The sequence below is a fragment of the Stenella coeruleoalba genome (genome assembly GCF_951394435.1).
Source record: "Stenella coeruleoalba genome assembly, chromosome: 9".
NCBI classification, from domain to species: Eukaryota; Metazoa; Chordata; class Mammalia; order Artiodactyla; family Delphinidae; genus Stenella; species Stenella coeruleoalba.
In genome coordinates, this window is record NC_137155.1 from 44873321 (window position 1) to 44894351 (window position 21031).

At 38.9% G+C, this 21031-nt stretch overlaps 1 protein-coding gene across 4 annotated transcripts; it reads right to left on the minus strand.

The window, feature by feature from the left end:
• Positions 1-212: 212 nt before the first annotated feature.
• On the minus strand, positions 213-9245 carry TAC1 (tachykinin precursor 1). Of its 4 annotated transcripts, XM_079932310.1 has the most exons (7): positions 9039-9245; positions 8435-8566; positions 7296-7392; positions 6779-6823; positions 6279-6302; positions 4779-4832; positions 213-925 (listed from the first exon to the last, which is right to left on the minus strand). In XM_079932310.1, exons 2-7 carry the CDS (start codon positions 8555-8557, stop codon positions 876-878), a joined length of 393 nt encoding a protein of 130 aa, XP_079788436.1. In that variant the 5' UTR covers positions 8558-8566; positions 9039-9245; the 3' UTR covers positions 213-875. The 4 variants fall into 4 exon arrangements, with proteins under 4 accessions (XP_079788436.1, XP_079788437.1, XP_079788438.1 ...); XM_079932311.1 differs by lacking the exon at positions 6779-6823; XM_079932312.1 differs by lacking the exon at positions 4779-4832.
• Between the last annotated feature and the right edge of the window lie 11786 nt (positions 9246-21031).

Genomic DNA, 21031 nt, shown 5'->3' on the forward strand with positions numbered 1-21031 from the left:
AGGAAATAACCAGTGAAATGCATCTTTAAAATAGATGATCCTATTTGTAAAAGTAAATCATAAGCACATATAAACGGAATTGAGCCTTAACTGTTTTGGGGACCAGAATGTAATTGTTTTCTCCATGAATGATCCTGTGCCAAAAGTGTGTGTGTGAGAGAAACTGGGATTACATTTTGGTCATTCTCCTTAAGAAAGAGAGATTTAGTAGTTTCCTGTTTCAGTATTTAGCAGCCCAAAACAGCTTGGAACGTATTTCATCTACTAAAAGAAAGGTTGCTGATTTGACATAAATGTTAATGAAAGAATAAGACCCAATTCTCAAGATATTTTTTCTTTTATTTAAAATGTAAACTATCACAACACATTGTACAATAAAATAAAGACCTTAGAATCACATTAAAATTTTAAAACATCTCTATATAGTCACAAAACATAAAACATGCTGCAGGGATACAAACACAGTTTGGTACCAAGTCTCAGTACACTTTCACCATGAAAACCAATGGAGAAGCACAGCCTATCTGTGAGTTTCCTTTCTTTAGTAGTAGCTGATGTGACTGCTGCCAACAAAGAGAAATGGTTTCTTTCTTTGGAGACTATATCTCTGATAGGCTTTTACAACTTCATTGAATACTGTGCTTTGTTGAGAAATTACCACTGACTTCTACTTCTGAGCGAGTTGTCATATTTGAATTACAACACGCTTTTACGACACATATTGGCACAATATGAAAAATAAATACTTTTTGAGTTTTCAACTCAAAACAACAATTATTATTCAATAAATAATTATTCCTCATAGCGCATGTCTCATTTTATCTTGCCTTGGCCATTGACACAAGTGAAGCTCAATGAATAATACATTAGGTAGTTTATTTATGTCTTCTTTCATAATTCTGCATTGCACTCCTTTCATAAGCCACTGAGAACAAAGATAAGGTAAAGGGTTTGTTAAGAAGATTCACTGACACAGTTAAACAAAGTTCAAGGCATACAGAAATTTATTTTAAACTCATAATTACTTTTTTCACTCCACTGAAGTATTTCTAAGAGTCTTATTTGCACATCTTCCAATCGGGCCTCAGTCTTTATCCTGATTGGAAGTGATCTGTCCACAGAATTCTTGGTTATTTTGGTCATCCTCATAGACTTGGTGCCCCCAAAGTCTATTTCCACAGTATACCGCAACATTGATTCTCCACAGCTTTCTCAAGCAGTGGCGGACACCATGGTGATTTATAGAAAGGACAATGCCTAAAGTAAACAGGAATAGTAGGAGGATGAAAGCAAAATGTGGGACTTTTATTCTAGGGCAGAGTCAACCAACTACAGGCCATGGACCAAATCCAGCCCACTATCTTTTCTTGTAAATAATGTTTTATTGGACTACGACCACACCCATTAATTTATGTATTGTCTATGCCTACTTTAACATTAAAATGGAAGACCTGAGTAGTTGCTGCAGAGACTGTATGGCTCACATAGTCTAAAATGTTTACTATCTGGCTCTTTACAGAATAAGTTTGCTGATTTCTGGTATAAGGGTACCTAATGGCGTGAGGGTCTCTTCCTATCTTGTGGATTCCTCCCAATGATACATTGTCCTTGAGACTAAAAACAATCTCATTGTCTATAAGTAGGGCAATTGAGCCATCTAAACACAACATAGTTTAACTTACCTCCTAGCACCCTAATGGCCTGTGAAAGATTAATCACTGCTTCCAAAGGTATTTAACATATAGCTAGCAAGTAACTTAAGTACTTTGACTATATGGACAGAAAAAAGTACCAAATTACATTATATTATATTATTAAATATAATTTCAAAGGGGTCTGCAGCCACAAAAGGGTAAGGATCAGATTGCTGTGATCAAAATACTTAAGTATATATTTTCATCATTTTATCTAATACTTTATACACTTAGATTTACATTGTAGTCAAACTACTGTGCTTCTAAAAATTCAGTATGCATGTATAAAATACTGAATTTAAATAGAAATAGTAGAAAGAATTGTGAAAGACATGTAGGAATCATAGGTGCCACTCTAAACAATTTTCTCAGTGAGAAGGATATGATGAAAGAGTAGGTAGGTGAAGCCTCCAGTGTTATCACTTTCCCCTTTTACCACTGAGCAGGTTCTCATTAGCATCCAAGATTCCCTTAAGTGAGGTTAACAATAAGGAGAAAGTTTTATGTCAATCATGCATACACTTCTGGGGTGGAATAGTCTGAGGCCCAATCCTGGCAGTTCTGAAGGAAAGAAACAGTCCATTTCTGACCCTGGTTTGTTTGTAGGAGGAGGAGGGTGATCAGCACAAGTTCAGTTCCTGACAAGCTTTCGGTAACATAATGTTGTTCCTCAGAGAAGGGAAGGGAATGCGAATGTAAACTAACCAAAGACATTAGTGATTGAGCTGAAATACAATGTTCTCTTAATTGGAAGCAGAGTTTCTTACCTGGTCCTTGAACCCTCTAAAACCATATGTAAATGTTTGTGTGTATGAGCTGATAAGGGTTTCTCTGGGAAGACACTTTCTAGATTACTCAAGATTGTCAAAGGGGTCTGTGACCCCAACAGGGTAAGGATCGGATGGCTGTAGAAGGTGTCTATGATAACCTTGCCTCAACTGATTATATGAAAAGGTACCCGATTGGGTATAAATTACATGCTTGCCCATTTTTTCCTTTTATATTTTCTTAACTAAAATGGAGGAGCAAAGATTTAGTCATAAATTGACTCTGATTCATACAGTGATTCTATTTAATATTATCTATAATTATATTATTTTAAGTACATTTAATAGCATCTAATTTGTTCAAATTGCACATATCTATATTATTTGTAAAGTTAAGCATGTTCTGAAACCTTTTATCAATTCTGAAAATGGAAAGTTGTTGACTGGTGTGATTATCAAGAAAACCACAGGTATATAAGGGCTAGTGTACACTTCTGATACAAATAAAGCCAGTGTGGTTTAAACTTATATTCCATTTCCAAAAGCTGGAAGATAATACATACTAATAAAACAATTCTAGTTTTTCATTAGGTACACTGGTAACTTCTTTAAAATTTAAACTTGAGAAGCCTCCAAATTACTGACGAAGAAATATAAATGTACTGTCTAAATCTGGAAGGTAGAGAACCAATATAAATAGGATACCTTGGACTTCCCTGGTGGTGCAGTGGTTAAGAATCCACCTGCCAATGCATGGGACATAGGGTCGATCCCTGTTCCGCGAAGGTACCACATGCCCAGGGGTCGACAGAACTACTGAGCCTGCGCTCTAGAGCCCTCAAGCCACAACTACTGAAGCCCCGTGCGTCTAGAGCCTGTGCTCCGCAAAAAGAAAAGTCACTGCAATGAGAAGCCTGCGCACCGCAACGAAGAGTAGCCCCCCCTCACCGCAATTAGAGAAAGCCCGCGCGCTGCAACGAGGGCCCAATGCAGCCAAAAATAAAATGAAATTAAAAAAAAAATACTAGGATACCTCATTTTTGCATGACTTTTTCAGATTAAGTAAGCCAGCATATCTTACTTACAGATTTTCAGGAAACCAGAAATATTCTAAATGGATAAGACAGGTGATGATTACTTTCTAATTAATTACATGATTAGTATTTTAATTCTAATTTCACTGAAGGTAAAATAAAGAGAATTTGAATAGTTTCAAATTAAACTACGAACTATATGGCCTGAATGAGCTTAACAAAATATCAGTTTCTATGAAAATGATACAGGGGTTATTTAACCTTAAAAATACTGTTATGGGGGCTTCCCTGGTGGCGCAGTGGTTGAGAGTCCGCCTGCTGATGCAGGGGACACGGGTTCATGCCCCAGTCCGGGAAGATCCCACATGCCGCAGAGCAGCTAGGCCCATGAGCCATGGCCACTGAGCCTGTGCGTCTGGAGCCTGTGCTCCGCAACGGGAGAGGCCACAACAGTGAGAGGCCCGCGTACCGCAAAAAAAAAAATAAATAAATAAAAATACTGTGATGAATGAGTTAAGAAATTAGAGTTTTCAGATATATGCATACGGAATTTACATAGAAGAAAGAAATTAAAGAAAAGAAAGGAAATATGCAGGCTTTACATCAAGTGAAAGAGTTGTTCAGACTTAAACTGGGTTATGAGGAGAATTGTGGCACTCCTTCTCTTTAAGGGTTTTATAGCCAGAACTGATTATAACCCTCTAGGATAATTTGATTGGGTTTGTTTTTGAAGGCATTGGAACAGACTATGTTACTCTCCTAGTCTTAAACATTCACCAGGAGGTTTAGAGTTTGAGCTTCTATAATATCATTAAGAGCAAGTGATTTGTAAAAATGGATTTGTTTTTATTTATTTATTTATTTTTGTGTTGGAAGACTGTCAGATTTAACCCTTTGTAAGACTTTCCAATTACCTTGGTAACAAGTAAAATTATCCGTCTTATCTCCCCCATCCTCCATCCCCCTTAGTTCAGTAAGGTTCAATGTGGCTTATTGAACAGATGTAAGGGAAAGGGTATTAGACTAGCCCAAAGATTCAGGTTAGGTAATGATTAAATGCGGCAGACACTGGGAGTTTGAGAAGGATAGATTGATATTGTGGTGATACTAGCTCAATCATCTATAAATCCATTCTTGGATTTACTTATTGCAATTAGATTTTTTCAACATAAATACTAATTTTAATTTTATTATTCCTGTTTAATACTTTGAAAAGAATGCCTTAGAGAAAATAGAAGTAGATTTAAGGTACTGTTTATTTGCAGTCATGGTTTTATACATACCAGAATTTAAAGCTCTTTTGCCCATTAGTCCAACAAAGGAATCTGTTTTATGCCCTGGAAAAATACATTTAGGGGTATTTTAATATGTATATCTCTGAGGAAATAAACTGTTATAACTAGTACCAAGAAAAAGCAAGCTTCTAAATATATGCCTATATAATAAATATATAATTATTTCAAGTTTTGGTGAGCCTGAAGAAATAAAGATTCCTAGTAAGTCTTATAAATGACACTAAATAAAAATAATACAGTGAAAGCACTTTTCTCAATTCTATATCTAAATATTAGCAAGTACACTTTATTCATAATGTATTTTATCTGTTTATATACAAATGTTTTAAATATTGCTATTTGAGCTAGCTTTCATGTTTAGGGAGTCAATTTCACATTTGTGTGACAGAAACATCAAAGCTTATTTCCTCATATTACTGAATATGTTGTATTTCTCAGGAAACTGAAGCTTAGTTAAATCAGATTCCTATACCTGATGATTATAAACTTCTAAAGTTCACTAGTGCTATTTTATTGGATTTTTAAAAATATTTCTTTTGGAAAAAGTACATTAGTTTTGACATTAATAAAGTACATTTATTTTCATTACATGGAATTTTGCTATATATAATTCCCCTGAAAGTCAAGTCCTGAGAAAGTAAATATGAATAAGATTTATTTGTTTTCAAAGATGAAGCCTTTGGAAAGGATTATTATTTTAACTCTAGTGGGAGGATGTCTCTTGGTTTATACTACATTAGCTAAGAACACGGCTGCTATCTTAGTGTGGCCTCTACTCTGCTTCCAGTGAATCAAAATCCAAGTTGGAGTAAGTGAGTGGACCTTGGGATAAGTGAGTGTGATTAAGATGGACCCCTGGTACTTTCTACAACTTTATCTATATTTACCTTTAGTATGGATTCTCAGACATTCACTCCATCCTCTTAATTGGCTGCTGGATTACTCTAATAAATGACATCATCATGGAATCCAGCATACTAAAATGAACTAGGAGATGCCTATAAATGCTTAGATTTTTGTTTTTGCTTTTGTTTTTTTCAGTGGAAGTGGTGGGGTGGGGATGAGGGGAGAGGAATGTATGGTGGATTTTTACCCCTAGGATTGAAATTCTTATCTTAAACTAACAATTTACAGGAGTTAAAGGATTCCTTCCTCCCTCCCTCCCTTCTTTCCTTCCTTCCTTCCTTCCTCTCCTTCCTTTCTTTATTTATTATCTCAGTTTCTGTGGGTCAGGAATTCAGCAACAGTTCAGCTGGGAGTTAAAGGATTTTTAATATAATGCATGCTTTTGGTAAGTATGATATGTTTAAACAACAGAGCTTTAAACATTCATGTTCTGGATGTAATATGAGTCTGCTCCATTCTTAAATTGTGTTAATTAAAAATATTAAGTTCTACATTACAACAGAAAATAAGTTATTATGTAAAGTGGAATTCAATCTAATTTACATTTGCATATGATAAATGTCAAAATAATTTGGAACTTACTTTTATGAGAGAGCTGGCCATGTCCTATAGAAAGAAAAATAAAATTAACAAACACAATAGATTTGTTTTAAAGGAGCTATATTATATCTTATAAAGAGAATTATAAAATAGATTTTTAAAATAATGCAATATTTTCCATTCATGTACTATCCTGAGGAATATAGCAGAATCATAAATGCTATCCAAATTATTAATAATAAAAACAAAATATTTTAAACAAAAGGAATATTTTTAAGTGATTTATGTGGGCCACAGATTCAAACTCAGGTCTGTGAGACTCCTGAGGCCTGAACTGCCTGGCCGTACCGCCTCTCTTGTTTTCTTATAAGAGATACATCTTCAAGGCCGGTCAGCTTTGATGCTCAAGAGAGGGAGAGAGCAAACCCATCTCTTTATTCAATAGTCAACCAAGAATCTGTATTTCAGCCCACAAAAGACATTCTCCATTTTCATACATGTGCATTCACAAGAGTAAAATAAAGATTTATAGAAATGTTTACCATAAAGAGCCTGTAACAGGGCCACCTGTTTTTCAACTGAGGAATCTGACAAGAGACGAATTGACATTAACTGTTTACACGTTCCACTGATGGTGTGAGAATTCAAGAAAAGGAAATATTTCTATCATGAGACACTGGCAGCTAAATCTAATCTAACCCCAGTGGTCTAAAGTCAGTTTTCCACATGGACTGAGAACATTCTGATATCCCCTGGAGGCCCCGTGCCTTCCTGTTCTTTGTCAGTTTGGATCCTTAGTCAAGGAAGCACTTAGCTTAAGGTTGGTTCCTGTTCTTGGCGGTTTGGACCGATCTCTCCCTCCCTCCGTGGTATGTGTGTGTTAGCGGGATGAGGGCCAGAGTCGCGCTCCGGGAGATATACCCATTTTAGGGTGGAAATCTCTGCTCATAGATCAAGAGAGACTGCGTGCTCTGAGCATGAGCTAGAATTCCGGGGTGGGAGTGGCGGGGTGGGGGCGGTGCCCAGAGAGACAGAGAGGGTGATGGCTGCCCATCTCACCAGCATCCCGTTTGCCCATTAATCCGAAGAACTGCTGAGGCTTGGGTCTGCGGGCGATTCTCTGCAGAAGATGCTCAAAGGGCTCGGGCAGCTCCTCCTAGAGGACAGACGCACCGACAGGGGCGTGTAGGCAACCAGTGCAAGGCGCCGGCAAACTAGAGTCATTCTGGTGGTGCGCTCCAGCCTGGGGCAAATCTTGGCGGTGGGGACAGGCCAAGCCAGGGTTGGGGAACCAGCTCCGAGGCGTGCTCCCCACACCTGGGCGTTGCCTCTCTCCACTCCTCCCCGCCCAATTCGTGTCCGGCGCCGCCGCCTCCCCGAAGCCTAGCCCTAACCAGTTAGCTGGAGGCTCGTCGTCTCCAAGCCCTGCTCGCTTTCCCCTCTTTCCTCCCATCCCGGGGACCCTCACTCATCTGCCGCTCAGCTACCGGACTTTGTTCATCTCTAGCTCGGGCTTTGGAGGCTTCTCACCGCCCTAAATGCGCACAGGTGTGTGGGGGGGAATGGCGGGGGGAGGGTAGGGAAGGTGACAGCCCTTTACAAGCAACTAACAGTGCGCGACTTTCACTGTTCCGGCGGGGCGCGCTCCCTTGCGCGAATAGCCTGCGAGCAATCTAAAGGAAAACTTGCGGCTACGTCTCCAGGTCCGTAAAATAAAAGTCATGGCAGGAAGTTAACCTCCTACCCACCTGCGACCCTCCAAGCCCTCAGCACCTCGCCACTTGCCCCTGCTTTTGCCTGCGTCGGGCGCGCACTCCTCTGCCCCTGCCCCAGCATTTCCAAATGCCAGGTCCTTGCAGCTGGACCTGAGTCTCCGAAATCCGCGTTACCAGGGGATGAAACCTTGTGAGGTTTCCAGTCTTGTGAGGATTCCGGGATCACCTGGGAGGGTATTATTCCTCCAGAGAGTTCCCGAGACCCGACGATGCAGCCCTCGGGAGGAAACTTGGTTCTTGGATGCAAAATCTCGTGTGGGACCCAGGGGATGGCGTTCCTCTACATCCCTCCCGGCGCGCCTCCACCGCCTCCGGTTGCGGTCCCGGTGCCCGCTAGGGTAACTAGGATGCTATCGCGGGGGGTAAGTGACACCTCCTAAGCCCATGAAGAACGGCGCGGGCCATCTTGGGACCGAGTCTCACCTTGATCTGGTCTCTGTCGGACCAGTCAGACCAATAATTCAGATCATCGTTGGCTCCAATTTCTTCTGCAAACAGTTGAGTGGAGACGAGAAAAAAGACTGCCAAGGCCACGAGGATTTTCATGTCGGATTTCTGGGAAGAGTGAGGAGAAGAGGCAGAGGAGAGAAAAAAATATAGATGTATTGGGGGTTTCTATCCAAGAGTTGAGGCAGCAGAATTTTCGATCCCACAACGGAACTCAAGGTCGATTGAAACAAGATAAACCGCCTAAGGGCTAAAGTCCTGTCGGTACCCTTTAGGAAAGAGAATCAAGCCCTAAAGTTTCTCAAATCCTATTCTTCCTAGATCCCAGCTCCCCCAGCCCCCAACCCACCAATCCACACCTTCAAGCCAGGAGGCTGTGCGGGTGGAAGACAAAGAGGGACAAGGCACTTGGGATACCCGTCTCGCCGCCGTCTCCCTGCCGTCTCCCCGCAGTCCCCCCGCGGTCCCTCAGCTCTCTCCCCGCAGTCCCTCGCTGCAGCGGCCCATCCAGCCCTGCTAGACGCCGCCTCGGAGCGGTGCGCGGTGCGGAAAGCCCACCCAGCAGGGCGCAGGCACTTACTGCGGCTGACCAGCCCTTGGGGTTCCTCGGCGGGTCGGAGCGCTCGCTGGGCGCTCGGCACTCTCTGTCGCAGCAGCTCGCGCTTTCGCCTGCTGGCTGCAGCGCGGTATTTATCCCAGGTTCGCTGAGCCTCGAGACCCACGTGACACGCTCCCCACGCGACTTTCTGCTCAATATTTAATTAGCCGCCTCCTCTCCTTTCGCTTGCGTCTTATTGAGAGTTTCCGAGACGGCAATCCGTCGGTGCGCATAACATCTGGACCCAATTGGGTTCGAAATGACGCAATTATAGGAAAATCGAGATCTCGCCATCCAATCCGCAGCGGCCTGTCTTCTTCAGTTTGCAGATCGGACGCCCCCTCCCCTCTTTTTCTTCAGAATGGGGTTCCATGACACCTGAGATTACTCATCAAAATTGAACAAAGTGACTCATTCCTCAGACTTAGGCAACTTTTAAGTCTCTTGAGAGGGTAAGTTGCACTTCCAAGGATGGCCAAATAACTTCGGGTATTAAGTTATTGTTGTCGAAAATCAGAAAGAGATAAGAAAGGAGAACTTCAAATGGGGGGGGGGGTAGGGAGACATTTCCCCCCTATTTCCATCTGCAGAGTGTCAAGTGTTTCTGAGATATATCAATAGCATCTTTCTACGAGCAGAACATCTTTCTCCCAAATTAGCTAGAATACTGGCGTTTCTTCAGTAATACGAAAGGATTTTTCAGTCCCATAGGATTTCAGATGATGGCAGCAGAATTATTTTACGTTTTGGAGGCAGGGGAATTTAAACCTGGCATTGCACGTAGAACTTTTATATCAGTGCCATTCTAGGATATCTTTTGTTCCAAGCTAGCTAGCTACACGCTGGAGCAGGGGTACGTTTTCGCTTCTCTCCTACCATTTCTCACTGAAGACTAAGAAACGCGCCAGAGGTGTACAGGATTCTTCCTGGTTGTCACTAAAGGACTCTTAAGATCCTTTGTAGATTTCTCCTGTATATGAAAGTAAGTGTAGTGAAGATGTTAATTGGGCAGTCATTATCAATACGAAACTATTTGACAAATAACATCTGTATAGATATCACAGCTTTCCATGAGCCCATGGTTTGCCCTGCAGACTAAATGACTGTTGTATCTGGGGTGTTGTTTTCTCCTCTTTCCTTAGTAAGTACTATGCTTTCCAGTTAATTCTGATGTTCTTAGTATAGTGCATAAAGGAAATAATTTATTGCAATTCATATAAACCAGTATTTTTTCTTCTAATACTTGTTGTTCTTTCTTAAATAACCCTGACTTTTGAAATTCCCATGTGTCTATCTCATTTCTTTAGGCCTAGCCTCACAATGCAAGGCGTTATATTCTTTGTTTTTATAACTTTTTAATATGGGAAATTATAAACATATACAGAAGTAGAGAGAATCATCCACTTGAAACGATTTACAAGTTTCACTTACAAACCCTTCCTATTTCCCCACCACTCAGATTATTTCAAAGCAAATCTCAGACATAATTTCAACTGTAAATATTTCAGCATGTTTATAGAAGGATAAAAAATAAAAACAGGACCATGCTGTTGTTCCACCTAAAAACAACATAAAATAATTCCTTACATTAATATCCAGTCAGTGTTCAAATATTCCTCATTGTTTCATAAGCCCCACCCCCATACAGTTTACTAGTTGAAATCAGAATTTTAATGAAGTTCATAAATTACAATTGGTTTGTATATCTCTTAAATCTTCCCTAATCTATAGTTCTCTCTCTCTCTCTCTCTTTATGAATAAAGCTGCTCAGTAGACTGTACTATGTTCTGGAGTTTGCTGATTACACCTAGTGGTTTCTTTTAACTTGTTCCTCTGTTCTATTTCCGATTACTTGGTAGTTGCATCTAGAAGTTTAATGACATGGTGGTTTGGTTTTTCTGACAAAGTTACTTTGCATATGTTGTTAGGAAGCATGTGATAGCTGGTTGTTTCTCCTTTTGAGAGTTAGCAGCTGTTGCTGATCATTTTAGATCCATTAACTTATTAGTACTTTCAAAATAGTGTTATTATGATTTTATCATTTATTTTTTTAATTTATTAGCTGGCCTATTCCTTCCATATAAAGAGAAAATTTTTTTCTCAACAGCTATGTAGTTACTCTAAGACATGGCTAACCTAGGAAAGATGGGATAAGTGCTTGATTAATTCCCTTTACCAATTTAAAAAATGAGTTGGTAAATTAATACATTCAAATATGCCCCCCCCCATTTAGGATTATTATGACTTCATGGATTTAAACACAATTGAAGTATTTCATTTCTTCAAAGAAAGATAGAATCAGGCCTCCTTCTAATCGGTGCTCAGATTATCCCATTTCTTGGCCAGAAGAAGAAAGGTGACCAGAAAGTGACTTTTCAAATTGACTCCTGAGATATCTGATATGCCTTAAATAGGCTTTAAGGGCCTTCTTGATTTTGGTAAGACAAGATATTCTAGGTTTAAGTTGCGTATTTCCTGCCTCAAACCTGCAATTTGCATTTAAGGAGCTCTTGTTTCTTTTGAATTAGAAATGATAATTAGAGACCATAATCTGGGTATTATGGGTGCACACTACTACAGAGTTCTTCATTGTTTCAAGACTTTTTCAATGAATAGAGCTGAAAATGTGTGTATGTGTGTGTCTAAAATCATGAATATATCGTGACAACTTTCTGTTCAAATCAGGATACTATAGGGTCTTTCTCTAACCTCTTCTATTTTGCATCTTCTCTTTAATGCCAGAATATCAGTTCCCACTGACATCAACATTGTTACTCATTTGCTTTATCCCAATGCACAATGCCAACATGATCAACAATATGATTATTAGAAACAGACTAAGGGCTTTTTTTTGCATCTTTAAAAAATCTTTAAGATATATCACACAAGGTATGTTCAGTCCAGTTACTATGTTTTAAAGTCATTTTAAAAGTTCTCTATATGGTTATGCTATCAACTATAATACACATAGGTTCATTTGCTCACTTTGCTTTTGAGTTTTAGGAATTGCTTTTATTAGAATTGTATAAAACACATAGTTCCAAACTCAAATATTTGAAACATAATGTATTCAAAGAAGTATACTTTCAATCCCTGTCCCACTATCCTCTTCCTTCTAGTAACTATCTCTTTTAGGTTTAGTTTATCCTTTTATTATTATTTTATTTTTGTTGTTATTATATTTTAAGCAAATATGTATTCATATCCCTCTCCACCTTGTAAAATTCCATACCCAAAGTGGGGCATTTTAGACTAATTTATTTTCTTAGTTGCTGATGTGGTTTATGAAGTAACAATAAAGACAGCTATTTCACAAATTCTTTCCTGCTAGCTCAATGTAACCAGGTGTATAACTCTGTTCAGATGCTATATGTTGTAAATGTGCCACAGTACATAGAACAAAGGCTGTTTTATAGAATTGAGTAATAAACAATGAGATAAAAAATTGATCAGGGGCTTCCCTGGTGGCGCAGTGGTTGAGAGTCCGCCTGCCGATGCAGGGGACACGGGTTCGTGCCCTGGTCGGGGAAGATCCAGCATGCCGCGGAGTGGCTGGGCCCGTGAGCCATGGCCCCTGAGCCTGCGCGTCGGAGCCTGTGCTCCGCAGCGGGAGAGGCCACAACAGTGAGAGGCCCGCGTACCACAAAAAAAAAAAAAAAAAAAAAAATTGATCAAAGAAAACATTTCCTACTTTTCCCATGTCATTTGTCAATTGCTAACTTAGCGCTCCTAGTAAGGTTATGCACTTACTGACACTCTTTCTCCTTGAACATTGCAGGGTTTGGACTACTTATATTCTTTATTTCTTTTATTTGGGATATTTCTATTCTTTATTTGTTTTGTTTCCCAAAACATCGAATTTATGAAAATATACATATCAGTAAAATACATATGTATGAGAAGTAGAATGGTGAAAAAGTAAATAGTTAATAAATCATATTTCATGTTTGTAGATTAAAAACATGCAGGAAAGCACAAAGAAAAAATACTATCATCCATTTTCTCATAACCCAGAATAAAGCATAGTTAACATCTTGATATACTGCCTACAATTTTTAAAGGGTAAAAAAAAACACCTGATATTTTTCTTTTTGTAAAACAAGACCTACTCTTTATAAAAAAATAAAGCAATGCAGAAAAATACAATAATGTATCTTTTAAAAAATTACCACAAACTCAGAAATTGCCACCCTTAACATTATTTTGAATATAGTTCTATGCATATTATATGTTGAAGACTATAGCAATAGTCACAGATAAATAAAAGTTATGAAAGTAGGATGAGATCCTAGGAAGTATTTTTAATAATAGATGGTTGCTTATATTTTATTTGACTTTAGTAGAAGAAAAACAAAATAAAAGTGAAAAATGTTTCTTTACCACAAGATACTTTTTCCATAAAATAACCCATTAATGTTATAAAACAAGATCTGGAGATAAACATTAAGAGGCTAGTATGTAACAGTTTAAAAAATAGATGTTTGGAGAGTATCTATTTATCTCCTGTTTTGAAAGATGAGGACATTAGCACTCAAACTTCCTCCCACCTTCCTTACCCCCCACCTCCCAATTTTTATAGTTATGTTATTATTTTAACATTATTCAGGTTTATAACATTCACAATTATTTTTGCTACTGTACTTTCATTAGTTGTCTTCTATTCATTCTATATTTAAACAGATTTGTGTTCGCCACAAGTCCCTCTAATCTAGGTTTGCCATTCTCAAGTTTATTTTCAATCATCTTTTATTTGGGTGGATGTTACCGTCAAGCAAATTTTTCTTCCTCGAGAAGAAATCATACATATTGCATTCCCTGAGTTCTTTTGTGCTAGTGAATGTCTCTCAGTGGTTCCTATGCTTGAATGACATCTTAAGTAGTTATAATATTTAAAAATTAAATTTCATTTTTCTCAGCCCTTTATGGACACTGCTTCATTGTCTTGCAGAATTGAGTGTTGTGGAGAATTCTGAGGTGGGATAGTTTTTCCCCCTGCTTGGATGTGATTTGCTGTTTTGCTTCAATATCTGAGGAATTCTTTCTTTATCCTTGATGTTCAATATTTCAATTAGGATATGTCTTGTTGGGCATCTCACATCTAATTTTCTTAGCGTGTCATGACTGTTTTTGTTTTGCAGATAATTCTCTCTCTTCATTTTGGGGAAATTCTACTGTATTATGTCTTTGTGAATATATCTTTTAAATGGAAATTCCACTTCAAAAATACTATGGTGTTTTTCTTTGGCTCTTAATATATTTTATTTTTTATATATATATATACTATTGTAATATGTATATCTAATGTCTATAATATTCTACCAAGTTGCTTTAATTCTTTGCCCTTTTCATCCACATTCACTTAGGTTATTTTACCTTTTCCTCTTTGCGTAGTAATTGACTTTTGTGTCAGTAATTCACCTTGCTGTATCTAAATTACTTACTATTTCCATAATCATGTTGCATAGTCCCCAATTTGTCCACATAGATTAGTAATTTCCTTTTTCATCTCATTTAATTGCTTTATTATTTTATTGGTATAATTTTATTTTATTGAACTTATGTTCTTATTAAGATGTTCTTGGTGTGAAGTAATTGAGGGAGTTTCCTTAGTTATGTTTCCTTCAAGTTCAGTGGTAAAATGCATGAGTTTTGAGCAAGTGCTACCAATTTTAATACAGGCTTAGCCACTTGCTAGCCATGTACTCTCTACCTTAATTTTCTAATCCATCAAATGGGACAATAAATAGTACTTACCTCATAAGATTGCTGTGGGGGTGAAATGAGTAAATACATGTAAAGTGTAAAGAATAGTGCTTAGCACATGCAATGAACATTTAACTATTATTATGCTAGGTGGCTGTGTGTGTGTGTGTGTGTGTGTGTGTGTGTGTGTGTATGGTTAATTTTATGTGTCAACTTGTCTAGGCTATGTTGCCTAGTTTGGTCAAATGCCATTCTAGATGTTGCCATGAAGGTATTTTTTTTAAAGATGTGATTAATATTTGAATCAGTAGACTTTGGGTAAAGCCATTATTCTACATTGTATGGGTGGGCTTCATCCAATCAGTTGAAGGTTTTAAGAGAAAAAGACTGAGGTTCCCTAAGGAAGAAGACTGCTTTTGGACTCAAGACATCAACTTCTTGCTGAATTTCCAGCCGGGCAGGCTGCCCTGTGGATTTCAGATTTGCCAGCCCCCATAACTGTGTGAGCTAATTCCTTAAAAACCCAATCTCTCCCTCTCTTTCCTTCTCCACACACATGCACACATACACTCATACACATCCTATTGGTTCTGTTTCTCTGGAGAATCCTAAACAGTGTGTAATATATTTGCACAGTTTCTGGACCATTCTCTCCATCTAGGTGTTGCTTGGGTGGCTCTGGGCGTGACTGTTTGACTCTATTTCTATAATACTGGAGATTTTTTTTCCCTCTGAGGACTAGGAATTTTGCCTTCTGTTCACATTTAGCCTGAGGGAATGACAGGGGAGGGGGGAACTTGGATGAGGTGTGATACAGTCTGAATACTTAGTCTCTGCTCTTTCCCCTGAGATTTTGGTGCAGTGTCTTGCTCCATGTCAATTCCCTGATTGGAGGGTCTGTTCCTTTCTGGCGAGCAACCTCATTGGACTTTGAGTTCTGTATGCCTGACAGCTTCCTTCCACTTCCCTGAGCGTCAGCTCTATTCTATTCCCTGGTGTCACCAGTTTCTCTCAGCCACTTGTATCCTTTATGTTTTGGAAGAAGATAATCATCTGCCCACTCAGTTTTCTTCTCTCCATGTATAGCATCATTGAGAATTCTCAGAATTTTATCAATTCACAAATAAATCTTTTGGAAGGTGATGGCAAAGTTAGGGAGACGGGGGTCCTGTGGAGTCAAGCAGTGATGGGCCTCTCTCTCTGCTTTGCTCCAGAATTTTCTGCTTCTTTCATTGGCTACAGGTTCTTGAAGATTAGTGCATTAATTAGATTGTGACTCTTGTTTGGTGGCTGATGGTAGATTTTAATTTTCTTCCTGGAATTAACAATTTTTACTTTATTTTGTAGGCATTGTAGAAGGCCTGGAATAGTACCATGTTCATGTTATCTGACTAGTAAATGTTTGTAGAATTGTTGGATATCATCTATACCACATGGATGCATTAGTTCTTTACTGTTTTGTTGTCCCAGACTCCCTAACTTTAGAAAATCCTCTGGAGCACTGCTGTAGCTGCAAATATGACAGTGGAAGAATATGTTATCTGCAGGGTAAAGTTCCTTCTCTCTTCCCTGGCACACTGGCTTACCTTTTTTTACATGTTGTTTACTTGGGAAATCTCGCTGCTATGATCACTTCTTTTTTTCTTGTTGCCTCATGGAAATTCTAACATGCTTTATTGACTTTTTAAGCACACTCATGTCAATCACTCTTTGAAATCCTTCCAGCCTCCATTATTACCAGGCTCTGAGTTTTTGAGCATTTGCCACTGCATGGAAAGGGATGCCACTCAGAGGCAAAGGTAGAATTACAAGTTTCTGTAGCACCTGAGGTACACCAGAGGGGATTTTAAGCAGTTCTACTCAAAACCAGGTAATATAATCATGGTTTCATCAGGTAATACTAATCCCTTGCATCTAAATCTAATTACGTCCTTCTATATTTCATGATGCTGCTTCTTCAAGCATTTAGTTGTTGTGTTGCTGTCCCTTTATCCAGAGAGCCACTTCTTATGAGAAACTGATTTGAGTTCCTGGTATAGTAAAGTCAGAAGTGGCACACTACTAGAAAAAGGATACAGTATTTCAACCCTCCAACCTTCTGCACATGTTACAAAAAGAATTAAATCAATAAACATTTATTTAATGTTTGCTATTTTCTAAGCAAGTATGGTGTTGGGAATACAGAGCTGAATGAGTCACACTTTTTGCTCCAGCAGGGCTCAAGAAAGTCAGAGGGGCAGGACACATAATAGATGCTATAACAGAAGAGTGAGCATTGTATTAAGGGAGCATGGAATGAGATTTCCCTAGATGGGAGGGAGTAGGATAGAAGGCATTCCAGGGAGAGGGAACAGCTTAAGCAAAGGCAGAGAGGTAAGGCTGTGCAATGGATATTCACCGGAGGATCAGACCAAGGTGGCAAATGTTGCGGGGGGTGGGGGGTGGGGGTGGGGGGGGTGGGGGGTGGTAGTCTAGGATCGGGAGGGGTAAAACAAGATGAAGTCAACTGACATTAACTTCTTGTTCAGTCTAAACATCAGCAAATCCTGTTAGCAAACAAAGGTAACTTGCTCTCGAAGAAGAGCAAAGCTCACAGCTGTTGTTTTTCACCTCATAAACTCCTAGTCACTAGTGGTTCTTGAATCAAAAGATTAGGTGTTTGGTGATTTTTTGAACTACTTACATATAGTCAAGGATAACAGTTTTTTAAAATATTTAACAAATGTGTTTTCCTTCCATTGCTTCTGGGTGCAATTGAAAAATTCACATTGTATATACTTGCCAAAAGACTGAAGATAATCTCTTTATTCAACATGACTCTGCAGTGTTAAAATAATAAACCAGTCTAATAAGTCTACTGAACATACTCCTAATCAGTTATCAGTTTTACTAAACTGGATCCTTAAAGGTCAAAAATTCAATGAAAATTAGGGGTAGCCAACCCAACTGTCTTAGCAAAATGGCCAGTTTGTGACACGGCATAGAAACAGTGTTAAAAATCAGGAAATAAATCATTCTGAACTAGATTGATAATGAGAATGTGCACCTTCAGATTCACTGGGCACCCTAAAACAGGAAAGTGCATTTTTCAATGTCAAACTGAGAAACCCAGTTGTGAAGCCATACTTTATTCCCTTCATCCCCTAGGCAGTAGTTTAATAGTTAATGTATCAGACAATTGATTTTGAACTCTGAAAAGTCCTCCCTGATTACCCCAGTCCTGGGAAGACCTTGCCATTTGGCAGCCATGGCCACTCTCCTGCACTGCTTCCATTAATGTCTCTACCAAACGGGTTTTGAACTCAGGCGATCTGGTTCCAGGGTCCATGCTGCTAGCTCTTACCACCATATTGTCTGGGCTGCTGTAGAGTTGATGTCATTTATGTGCTGAGGGTTTGGGTGGGGGATGTCTAAGGGAAGCACTAATCATGTATTCCTATTTTCTACGCTTCACTTTTGAATCAAATCAAGTCACTGTAAAACTCATCTGGATTTCATTCCTTCTAATTTTTGTAAAAATACTATCACAGGTCTATAGTATAACATATTCTATTTAATTGGGTGTTTAGATATAAAATGTAAGAGTTTTTGATTTAAGAAATTGCTAATGAGGAGTATATATGTTTTGATCAAATAGCTCTTATGGCATAGTTCATTGTGTGTTTAATGTTCCTTTTGTAAAAGACTGTGAGATTTATTTCTTTTATTATTTGGTGTATCTTCTCTGGAAAACTGGTATGTCTCCTTATATCAGATAGGAGTTATTTTATCCAATATTTTCACCTCTTTCCCCTTGTTTTTCTTCTGTTTTATTTATCTCAGCTGTCAGAGAACTTAGAGCTAGTTTTCGATTTTGGGGCTCAGTTTTATTAACTTCTAGTCTAGTCTAATTACTCAACATTTCTCTTTAAAACTTGGCTTTCGTCTTATGTTTTAATGTTTAAAATTAGTTTATATCATTAATTTATTATAAATAGCTTCAAATTTTATGTATATATACATAGACATACATATATATGTATATATATATAAAACCAAAAGACCTGTTAGGTTTACGTTTCTTATCATTTCCAATACTAATAACCCTGGGCCAACTCTTCATTATCTCTTTTCTATATGATTTCAATAATTTCTTAACAATTTTCCCTGACTCCTGACATATCGCTCTGTAATCTATCCAACACAACACAGTTTATAGGAGAACTCTGATGATATTATTTTGCTCTACAAAACTCTTCAGTAATTTCCTCTTTTTCACAAAGACAATTACAATCTCCTTAACTCATTGCTTAAGATTCCCTAATATGCATTCAACCTAACTTTTTAGGCTTTTCTCCCTCTAGTGTTCCTCTTTTTTGTGTTTCTCAATTTTTTAAAAAAATTTTGAATTTATTTTTGGCTGTGTTGGGTCTTCATTGCTACACGCAGGCTTTCTCTAGTTGTGGCGAGCGGGGGCTACTCTTGGTTGTGGTGCATGAGCTTCTCATTGTGGTGGCTTCTCTTGTTGCAGAGTGTGGGCTGTAGGTGCACGGGCTTCAGTAGTTGTGGCACACAGGCTCAGTAGTTGTGGCGCACGGGCTTAGTTGCTCCATGGCATGTGGGATCCTCCCGGACCAGCGCTTGAACCCATGTCCTCTGCATTGGCAGGAGGATTCTCAACCACCACCAGGGAAGTCCTGTAGTCTTCCTCTTTGAAATTTTTAATTTAGCCCAACTTGACTACCTGTGGTCTACCCAGTTGTTCCAGCCAGAAACCTCAAAGTTAATTTTCTCCTTTCTTTCATCTCTGCTCCCCCACCCCACCCCCGCCGCCGCCGCCACCGCCCTCACCCAATCCAATTCATCAGTTAGGATCCTCACCTTTTTTTTTATGGCCACACCAGGCAAGTCCTCCTCTTCCCATTTTTGTTGCCACCTTGTGAGTCCAGAACAACTTCAACTGTCTTCCAAACCGCTCTCCACAAAGGAATTATAATGAGCTTTTAAAACACAAAGAGCACCTTGTTACCACCCTGCTTAAAACTCAAAGTGGCTTAAATAAGATCCTTAACCCTGGCCTTCAAATCCATGCATGATCTGGCCCATGCTTACCTCTTCATGCTCACTTCCTGCCCCTCTCCTCTCATTTACTCTACTTTAGCCTACCAGTGTCTTATCAGTCCCTTGAACACAGCAGTCCCAGTCCATAGTCTTTGCCCAGGTCCTATATCTGGCTAGAGCAGGAGCTGGCAAACTAGTCTATGGGCCAAATTTGGTCCACTGCCTGCTTTTGTCAATAAAGTTGTATTGGAGCAGTCAATGCAGATTGGGTTAGGTATTGTCAATGGCTGCTTTCATGCTCCAGTAGCAGTGTTGAGTAATTGTAACAGAGAACAAGTGGCCCCCAAAACATGAAATATTTATTCTTTGTCCCATTATAAAATATTTGTTGACCTCCAGGCTAAAATATTCATGCCCCTTCTCCTTGCAGAGCTAGTCTTTTCTCATTGTACTGCTCTCAGGTCAAATATCTCTACCTCAGAAAGGCTTTCCTGATCACCATATCTAAGCAGGTTACTTCCTAAATTTTCTATCATTGTACCAAATTTGTGATTCCATTACATTCACCACAAGTTGTGTTTAACTATTGTTTGTTGACCTGTGACTATATTTTTAATTGAAATATACATTTCTTAAGGGCAGGGAACATGTCAGTTTTGTTCTTCACTTTATACTCAGTTCCTGAAATAATACCCGATCATAGCAGGTAATAAATGTTATCTGAACAAATGAGTGAACCTGTCCTATGTCCCACCTCCAATTTAAAAAATAAGTTCCCTTTTGCTTGGTGAATATTCTGAGATCTTTTAAGCAGCCCCTTTCCCAGTTTATCTTTCACTGAGAATGCCCTTCCTCTGTATTGCCCTTATGGGGCCCTCTTTGTAGTTTAGTCTGCTCTCATGGGTGGGATCAGGCAATAGTCCTTAAGTCTTTATTTTGTCTTGAGGTGTTGGGACAATGCATTTACCTGAGGAGAATAACGTGGAAGTCCAGAGAAACACTTCCCTTATTAAAAAGTTACATCAAAATGAAAATAGAGAAACTGTTTAAAAAAAGGAAAACTATGAAGTATCATTACTCAAAGCCATGTGGTAAGATCCAACCATATCTGCTTAGAGATAATTTTCTTATTTAAAAGTACAGGGGCTTCCCTGGTGGCGCAGTGGTTGAGAGTCCATCTGCCGATGCAGGGGACACGGGTTCGTGCCCCGGTCCGGGAAGATCCCACGTGC

Excerpts from the sequence above, each read along its gene's own strand:
- TAC1 (XM_079932310.1), bottom strand. The coding sequence starts at position 8,557 with ATGAAAATCCTCGTGGCCTTGGCAGTCTTTTTTCTCGTCTCCACTCAA. Across the intron at positions 4,833-6,278 it reads TGGCCAGCTCTCTCATAAAA|GGCATAAAACAGATTCCTTT; the intron begins GTAAGTTCCAAA and ends GTATTTTTCCAG. Across the intron at positions 926-4,778 it reads CAAAAGAGCTTTAAATTCTG|TGGCTTATGAAAGGAGTGCA; the intron begins GTATGTATAAAA and ends CTTTGTTCTCAG.